We start from the raw sequence: 9,895 nt of genomic DNA on the forward strand, positions 1-9,895 counted from the left end.
GGGGTGTAGCCGGAAGGCATTGAGGCTCCGAAGCACTGAGGGTATCGATGCAGGGAGCGGCTATGCACTGCCAAGGCTCTGGAGCACCGAGGGTGTCGAAGCACCGAGGCTCTGAGGCACCGAAGTACCGAGGCTCTGAGGCACCGAAGCACCGAGGGTATCGATGCAGGGAGCGGCTATGCACTGAAGGCGTCGAGGCTCTGGAGCACCGAGGGTGTCAAAGCACCGAAGAACCGAGGCTCTGAGGCACTGAAGCACCAAGGCTCTGAGGCATAGAATCACCAAAGGCACAGAGGCATCGAGGCTCTGGATCACCGAGGGTGTCGAAGCTCCGAGGCACCTATACACTGAGGGCACCGATGAAGGGAGCGTCCAAGCACCGAGGGCGCCGAAGTACCGAGGCTCTGGAGCACTGAGGGCCGCCGAACCACCGAGGCTCTGTGGCACCAGGGGCACTGAGGCACAGAGGGCGCCGAAGCACTGCGGCTCTGAGGTACCGAGACACCGAGGCGCCGAAGCACTGAGGCACTGAGGGTACTGAGGGCACTGAAGGCACTGAAGTTACTGGGCCGGGTGTCACACAACCACACAACCAATGCAGCATGCAGCTTGCAGTGGTGTGGAGCACAGCCTTCAGACAGTACACAGAAAAAAGAAAGAGAGCAATCTTTTTTTTTTTTTTTTTTTTTTTTTTTTTTGGACCTACGCACCGAGGTGGGTGGTCAATGTATGCAGTCTACTCTTACAGTGGGCTATTCAGACCCAGAGGAGGAAGCACACATTGTATTATTATTCTTTTTTCTTTTGGAAAAAAACAACACACACACTCACATACAGCAGAAGCTGAAGGGTAGGGCATACACACATTTATTTCTTTCTTTATTTATTTATTTATTTATTTATTTATTTATTTATTTATTTTAGGTCGCACACACAGGGTGGGCAGGCAAGGTCAGCCCAGAGGCGTCGACTCAACAGCGGGTGCGGCAGAGCCGGGCCCCGGTGGAGGAAGCATCTCTCTTTTCTCTTTGTTGTTGTTGTTGTCATTATTACTATTATTATTATTATTATTAATAATAATAATATAATAATAATAATAATAATAATAATAATAATAATAATAATAATAATAATAATAATAATATTAGTATTATTATACTTTTTTATGCTGCAAAAAGGAGAGGAAAAAACAGAGAGGAGATGCGATGTAGGCTTTTTTTTTTTTTTTTTTTTTTAAACGGAGCGCTGTTGCGCAGCATTTCAGCTCAGTCCTCAGAAGCCGAGTTTCTGATTCCGGGGAAGTGGCAAGCCGACTTTCGGCAATAAATTGCAGCGAAATTAGCAGAAAAAATCGAAGTGAGATCTCTTTTACAAAGAAACAATCAAGCAACTGGAGAGGTTAGATATGTCTACCTTACTTACCTGATTGTGAGAAGCAAAAGATAATGTAATTTCCGTGGAGTGACTACTTATTCCCTAGGTAGGCGGGACCGAGGACGTCACTCCCCGGAGGGGCCTATCAGCAGCTCTGACATAAAATGCTCATTAAATACCTGACCTTTGGCAGGCATATCCTAAAAGTATTGTTGTTGGTCGTCTTCGAATTGAAAGGGAATGACCCTACACTAAAACCAGAATATTTCTAGTTCTAACTATAAAACAAGTTATGTGTAGATACAGATTGCATATAGGCACTATAACAAAGCTGTGTGTTCTGCTTAAATTTGATTTAGAATCACAAACAGCCCACAGTCACGCTATACCTGTACCTGTAAAGGTTACAGTAGCCATTCATTTTCATGAAACGGGTGCCACCCAGACAACAGCTGGGGACAGATCAGGCATCTGTCAGTCTTCTATGTCAAAGATACTGACTGATGTCACAGATGCTCTTTTCTGTAGGGCAAGGGTATATACTATTTCCAGTTAGGGATGTAGAACAAAATAGAACCAAACACAAATATTATCAGTTGTGTGGCTTCCCAAACATGCTCGGTGTAATAGATTGAACACATGTTGCAATATCTCCAGATTCAAGGAATGCAAACATCATTATTATTTAACTGTGCAAGTCAATGTATTATCATGGATGTAGTTGCTAAGTACCTTGGCTCATGCCATGACTCATTTAATGTGGATAACTGTGCTTTGTTCAGAAAATTCGAACAGGGGCTTATAAGTGAAGTGATTTTAGAATATATTAAATACATAATTAACATATGACCATTTGAAAACATATGTAACAAACACATATTAATGTTTAACATTTGTATTATGATTTTTCACAAACATACATAAACATTCAGATAGCCTATTGCATGTAAAGAATATGAAGAATAATATTGCATCGGAGAATACATTGTAATAGTGAAATAAATTAAGGATTGTTTTTTTTCTATAGGCACACTGTATTATTATTAATATTAGTATTTGTATTATTTAGTCCTTTAGCAGATGCTTTTATACAAAGCGACTAACAGAGACTAGGGGGTGCATAACAACTTTAGGTCCCAGAATCTTTTTTGGACTTTGTTTGACCTTTTATGGAAGAGGTTGTGTTTATTTTTTCGGTTATTATTATTATTATTATTATTATTTATTTCTTAGCAGACGCCCTTATCCAGGGCGACTTACAATTGTTACAACATATCACATTATACATTATTTCACATTATACAGATATCACATTATTTTTACATACAATTACCCATTTATACAGTTGGGTTTTTACTGGAGCAATCTAGGTAAAGTACCTTGCTCAAGGGTACAACAGCAGTGTCCCCCACTGGGGATTGAACCCACAACCCTCCGGTCAAGAGTCCAGAGCCCTAACCACTACTCCACACTGCTGCCCTAATATTTTAAATTTAGCAGTGGCTCCGGAACTTTTGCAGAAAATAACAGTTTTATGTGCTAAAATCTCAACTTGGGTGGCTAAGAATGTATTTTTCCTTTCTTTTTTCCAATTGTTGCGACAATTTGTGCGCTGCCTCGTTTGTTTTCCAGTTAAATGGAAGTCCAGAGGATTGAAATGTGACTAATTGGCTTGTTAATGAACCTGAATCAATTGTCGTTTCAATTAAATCAGTCATAAGCAGGAGACACAAAGGGCTTGCGAGCAGGAGAAATTGACCTGCCCCTGTTGAAAATCGAGATGTAAAATTGGTGGTAAAAAAAAAATTTTTGCAGTGCAAATGCATTGCGACCTCTATTTTCTCTCTAAAAATGCGCCTTTTGAAAATCTGGCTGATAGTGTTGTTTTTTATCATTTAAACTTAGAATTGTGTTGTATGCACAGGAGGATCTCTTTAGACAGGATAAGTACTGGAATTTTAACAAATATTATTATTATTTATTTCTTAGCAGATGCCCTTATCCAGGGCAACTTACAATTGTTACAAGATATCACATTATTTTTACATACAATTACCCATTTTATACAGTTGGGTTTTCAATGGAGCAATTTAGGTAAAGTACCTTGCTCAAGGGTACAGCAGCAATGTCCTCCACCTAGGATTGAACCAACAACCCTCCGGTCAAGAGTCCAGAGCCCTAACCACTACTCCACACTGCTGCCCTTACCTTACAGTAACTGGTTGATTTCTTATATATGATTTACAATAAAAAACGGCTTTGGCAATTGATGAAATTGCTTATTGACATTTTTAATGAAAGCAGTCCTGGCTTTAATGAAGTCTTCTTTTTGTTTCAGAAATTCACAGAAAAAGGCTCATGTCTATGGCCTGACTTTTGCCTTTTCCCAGGCAATGGAATACTTTGCATATGCTGGGTGCTTTCGTTTTGGTGCCTACCTGGTGACAAAAAATATTATGAATTTTGAAGACATGTTTCTGTAAGTATCTGTGGCTGTATGTTTCGATGAGATATCAATGTTAAACTAAGAGTAGCAGTATAGTGTAGCCTAGTACCCCAGGTCCCAGCAGACAAAGGGCATTGTTCCTCTCATTAGGTTAAAAGTGAAATATGATAGATGTATTACCACAGATATGTTTTTTTATGATTCAGTCTTGAAGTTATTGTTATTGCTGTGGACATTCCTACTTATTAGTAACCTACTTATCAGGTCACTGATTGGTTGGGCTTCTAAAGTTTATATCTTATGAAACTAATGTAAATTGCTATAACATTTGTAGCAACATGGTATTCTACATACTATGAATGTAGCTCAAGCTCTCGCACGTCCCGGCTGGTCTTTTACCTATCTACAGCTATGGCCAAAATATTTGCATTTCCTAGAATTTTAGGATTGAGACACTTAAAAAAAAAAAGATATGAACATAATGTCGATCTTTTATTTAACTTCATGTCATCAAATAAACTACAAAATTATATCGCAAAAGTCTATGGGAAGCCATAATAGTAGTACAGGATTTCATGTTAGATTTAGAAATGTCACATTTTTGTCCATAGCTGTACTGTATGAATGAAACTCACTGTGGCCTGATTTACTACAGTAGCTACAGAAGGCTGGCAGTAAATTGCCATTTTGTGTACCAGACCTTGTTGACAGTTATTATCCTAATGTCATCTTGTTCCTGTACAGTTCAGCAGCTACTGTTTGTAAGCTCTGTGTGACCAAAATGTTGGGGCAAAGATTTCTATCCTAACCATGGAAACAGTTAATCATTGGCACAGGAGAAAGGCTATTGACTTTTTATCATACAAAATGACCCCATATGGCAAATGTAAGCACTGAGTTAAAATAAAAATAAAAAAAGGATAACTTACATGTATTGGTTTCTCTGTTAATACACAAACTTATTTTATTATTGCTGAAGACTACAGTATAATGGTATTCATAACAGAGCTTAGACAACTAGTGATGCATACTGTATGTACATGTACATGGCTGATTTAAAATTACGGTATGGTAGATTTGAATCACAGTTTTGAAGTTACACTGCATTCCTTCTGCTTATACCTTGAGGTTATACTGTGAGTCACCATACTAGTGTTTGTTTTTCCATTCTTTCACTACGCTATGCAAAAAAATATATAATAATAATAATGCATCGTACTATAACATATACCCGGTTTCAATTCCAGTGTCATTTCAGCCCTTGTGTTTGGAGCTCTTGCAGTAGGAGAGGCCACTTCCTTCGGTCCCAACTATGCCAAGGCCATAGTATCTGCATCCCACTTGTTTATGCTGTTAAACAGAGTTCCAGCCATAGACAATGACTCTGACGATGGAGACCAGCCAGTATGTTTGCATATTTATCAGACACAATTTTGGGTCACATATTAAAAGAGGAGCATGCTCATGATTACAAAATATGTCTGGAATGCATTAAAGCATCACAATTTAAATTAAAAAAGCAAAGCAGTTCTGTACCCTGTAAATACGTTTGAAGTACTGTCACTTCCATACATGTTTTCAGGTTAAACAGTTCTTTACCCTGAAAGTGAGAATAGACTACTCCTAAAACAGAGAAAAAAAACACAAAACATTAACAAAACATTTCCTGAAACACTTTTGTGAATAGGGCCCCATATCTCATTAAGTGTTTCAAATGGTAACTATTTATTTTTAGTGTCAATCATAACGTCAGGTTTGTTGATAATATTGTACAGTACAGGGGGTATTCCAACAGGAGCAGAGCAGATGGGACACATTGATTGTGTTCCTTTTAATGTAACTCACTAAATCCACTGCTTCTGCAGTGCTGCGCTTTGGTACTTTTAAAGATCTCATTGAGTTCTGAGTGTTTCCTTCACACTGGCACTTGTTCTGTGGATGTCTTTATGTATTCAAAGGCATTCAAAGTATTGTTATTCTAAAATTATTTTATAATTTATTTTCACAAAACCATTTCCCTTATTATCTTACTAGAAACAAGTTGATGGCAACATCAAGTTTGAAGATGTGGTGTTCAACTACCCTTCCCGCCCCAACGTGCAGATATTGCAGGGGCTCAGTTTAAAGGTGGAGAAGGGACAGACTCTGGCACTGGTGGGTAGCAGCAGCTGTGGGAAGAGCACCATCATACAGCTGCTGGAAAGGTTCTATGATCCACTGAAAGGCAAAGTGGTAAGCGGCTCAGTTTACATTCATTTTTTTGTACCTGTGGCAGGATGGCTCGCAGTGGTGAGGTGTGGTGACGTCACGGACCAGGAAGTAACTGAATCACAACAATGGATGGGCGGGTGAAACTGAACGCAACGGCAATCAGCTGATTTTATTAATAAACAAAACAAAAGATTTAAACAAAACAACAAAACATAAACCAAAGGGCACGCGGGCCAAACGAATAAACAGACAAACAAGTAAGTGTCGTGCTGGCTAATCCAGCACGTTTTAGCAATTGTTATATTCTGTCTCCTCTCTATCTCCCCATACCTCCTCTCTGTACACTCAACCCTGCAGCACGGACAGCTGCAGATTCTTATACTCTGGCCGAGGGGTTAACTAGCTCTTAATTATCTTATTACCCCTCGGCCACAGTCTGCACGCATTTGGTAAGGATGCGCGTCTGTCAGCTAGTTAAATAATCAGTAGCTGATCAGTCACGCATCCTCACAGGGTTTTAAATTATAAATAATAAGAAATACGCTGCACTGTTATCTGCGCCGCAAACAATAATACAAATAATAATGAATTGGGGCGGGACACTCCGCCACAGTACCTAACAAAAGTTAACGGCCCAAGTGGCTTACCTGGTAAAAGCACAGCTGTGTGGTGTGCAGTGTGAGTCATACAGTCAGGGCAATGCAGGTTCATGTCCTGGCTGTGCGAAGCTGTCAGTCTTCGCTGGGGATTCTGGAAGGGAGCGTTGCGTTGGCTCTGGCGTTCCGCGGATTAGGGAGGCAAAACTGGTAGGGATTGTTTCTCCTCACCCTACCGGCCAGGTGACCAGTGAGCTCAGGCAAACACCTACAGAGCTGGCCAATGTCCTTCAGAGTCCGGTAGCTCTCTGACATCCGCTCTCGAGTTCCTGGTTGTAAAAGAGGAAACTGGCTTGGTCGTGGGATCGAGGACGCCATTTTGATTTCATATCAAATTAAACTCTGGAAAAAAAAAACATTTGAACTTAAAAATGACATTCACTGCCCAGCTACATAAATTCAATGAATGACCAATGGAATGTTAATGTTAAACAAGAGCTTTGCAAGTGTAAAAAATAAAACTAGGCTGTTTCAGGAACAACGTTGTTTTATTAATTAGGGGAGACCGGGGTTAGTGGTCACACTTTACTTTATATTATTTTCCTCAATCTGGTGACATTCTGTGAGGTTCTGTTCCACTTTATATTGAATAATAACTCCTTCACATACAGATTGATGTTTTTTATTTCAGCATAACTTTATTCCAAATATGATATTTAGATGGTTGAAAATGCGCCAGTCACCAGTGACAACCTGCCCCGTATGTTCTTGTACAATGTGTACAATGACAGAAAAAGTTGTATTTTTACTTTTTATGTGAACAAAAAATATAAACCTATAAATATTTGAAATGTTGACCCATGCTACAAAATAATACCACAGCCTCCACAGAACCGGAGGACAAACAGTAAATAATTTAAATAAGCATTATATGGTGACATATCCCACATGTTGGTGTAAAAAAAAGTAGAAAGAAAAAATATTCCTCCTAATAGACTTCTTCCTATAGGATTTACATGTGACAACCTGCCCCAGCCAGACTTCACATGATAATTTAATTACTACTGGGAGAACCTACTGGTTTTGTTTTGTTTTTACACCAAAAGATAGCCAGTATCTGGTTCTATTTAACATTGCCATCAGTTCAAACAAACTCCAATACTACTAAGAGTTATAACATAAATAACAAGATATACATTTTTTGCTTTGGGTATGAAAAAAATGAAATATGTACTAACCTTTATGATAGATGAAATTGACCTCAAATTACAAGAACACACATTTCAGTGTTGGTATCACCTGCCTGCGCCATTTAGTTTCATAGTTATGAGCACTGTGAAAACCAACCCGTGTGACAACCAACCCGTCTCCCCGACTGGGAGGTACTTGTGGTTCAGCAGTTGAAGTTGGCTTGATGTAATTTTATATTGCAATCACCTGACTGAGTAAGATTTTTTTTTGTGTCGTGTAAGATGGGTATGCAGTAGTTATCACCAGACAGAGATCAGACAGTGATCAGATATTAAAAAAAGCCATAAATACAGGGTGCATCGTGTGTAAAAGGACTGTCTCCAAAAGTACACGAGATGGACTTGTAGATATAACTATAAAATGACCAATGGGAGTGGAAGTATTGTAATGGTATTGGCTTTTGTTTTCAGATACTGGACAACTGCAATATGAAGAAGCTTAATATCCAGTGGCTCAGGGCTCAGATGGGTATCGTATCCCAGGAGCCTGTGCTGTTCGACTGCAGCATCGCAGAGAACATTGCCTATGGTGATAATAGCAGGAAAGTGACGCAGGAGGAGATTGTGGCAGCAGCTAAGGCAGCCAACATTCACTCCTTCATTGAAGGTCTACCTGATGTAAGTACGGCAGTTAGAATTTAGAACAAAACTGGTGCAGCCTTGTTAAGGCCTCTACAGACCAGACCCGATGCGATTTGTCCTGCGACAAAATGATACTTTCGTTGTGCCACTACCTTTCACACCAGTGGCAACAGGCACACGCGATATACATCTATCAAAATGTAGAATACATAATAGCTTTTCAGAATACTTAGTTCAGAAAAGGTAAATGAATCATACACACCAGCTATGTCCAGTTCCCAGGAAATAGACTGCCAGGTGTTCTCCCTCATTGCCGTGTCTTTGTAATTTCTGTGTCCTTTATTGTACAGCTCTGGGTATTTTGATACTGCAAGAATGATATTTTCTTCCGCCATTGTTTACTGAAAAAGGTGCGCAAGGAAAGCTGTTCCTCATTGGTCAGTTTCCTAGCTGCCGTGCGACAAAATCGCAAAAATAGACACCAATCCTATTTTTTCTGCATCGCTTCAGTGTCGCCCCCTTGCATCGCAGGCAGTGTGAACGGCTCGTATCAAAAATACATGTTTTATTTATTTTTTCTGGATGTCGTACTACACATTCGCGTGTCGCATCACGTCCGGTATATAGAGGCCTTTTCTCATACATATAGTACTATATTGTACTTTCAATCTCCTGAAAGCTCTGTCAGGCTGACCAATACAATTAAGTAAGATAACGTCACTTTGATTTTAAAAGCCTATTCCCGTGCCAGTTACTGTGTGTGTGTGTGTGTGTGTATATATAATATATTGCAACAATGTTCTACAGGTATTGATTGCTATTCTATGAACACAAACATATTCCTTTCTGTAACCTAACTGTGGCATTGTTTTAAGCCAAATCAAGACTGCTAGCACATTCTAGTGGGTGAAAAATGTGAACACCCAACAAGATATTTAAACAGCAGTGTATGGATAGATCCTAGACTTTTATATTTTGTTATGATAATTCAAGTCCAATATAAGATTCCAAGACATTATTACTGGAATAAGACTGATGCCTTTGTCTTAGTTTTCTTTACACTCTATCAGAATTCACTTTGGTAGCTCAGCTTTTCATGCCAATATTAACTGTTCTTACGAAGTTCTTGTTTACAAGATGAATGACAACTAAAATGTAATTTGAGGATTTTTGATGACTGTACTTGATATATAGTTAAAACAGAAGTGAATCATGGCTCTGTTTTCAGAAATACAACACCCAAGTTGGTGACAAAGGGACTCAGCTCTCTGGTGGACAGAAGCAGCGTGTGGCAATCGCCCGGGCGCTCGTCCGAAATCCCAAAATCCTGCTCTTGGATGAAGCTACATCAGCACTGGACACAGAAAGCGAAAAGGTGTGGAAGATGAACAGTCATTTTGTAGAACATATAATGTACTGCTTATTATTTACCAAAA

At 39.4% G+C, this 9,895-nt stretch overlaps 1 protein-coding gene and 1 long non-coding RNA gene across 3 annotated transcripts in view; one reads left to right on the forward strand and one right to left on the reverse strand.

Moving 5' to 3' along the window:
• The window catches only part of LOC117400291 (ATP-dependent translocase ABCB1-like), a 49,392-nt gene that overhangs the window by 37,108 nt on the left and 2,389 nt on the right, over window positions 1–9,895 (forward strand). Inside the window, exons 23-27 of one of the 2 annotated variants that reach the window (XM_059022474.1) lie at window positions 3,713–3,853; window positions 5,068–5,224; window positions 5,855–6,052; window positions 8,289–8,495; window positions 9,688–9,834. In XM_059022474.1, the coding sequence (XP_058878457.1) occupies window positions 3,713–3,853; window positions 5,068–5,224; window positions 5,855–6,052; window positions 8,289–8,495; window positions 9,688–9,834 (850 nt within the window). The remainder of the gene's footprint in view (window positions 1–3,712; window positions 3,854–5,067; window positions 5,225–5,854; window positions 6,053–8,288; window positions 8,496–9,687; window positions 9,835–9,895) is intronic. The other variant, XM_059022475.1, reaches the window with a different exon arrangement.
• LOC131736891 (uncharacterized) lies at window positions 5,068–8,971 on the reverse strand. The gene is made up of 3 exons (XR_009328477.1): window positions 8,722–8,971; window positions 6,679–7,029; window positions 5,068–6,037 (listed from the first exon to the last, which is right to left on the reverse strand). It is a non-coding gene; the product is annotated as an uncharacterized LOC131736891 (long non-coding RNA).

The sequence above is a fragment of the Acipenser ruthenus genome, chromosome 4, assembly GCF_902713425.1.
Source record: "Acipenser ruthenus chromosome 4, fAciRut3.2 maternal haplotype, whole genome shotgun sequence".
Taxonomy (NCBI): domain Eukaryota; kingdom Metazoa; phylum Chordata; class Actinopteri; order Acipenseriformes; family Acipenseridae; genus Acipenser; species Acipenser ruthenus.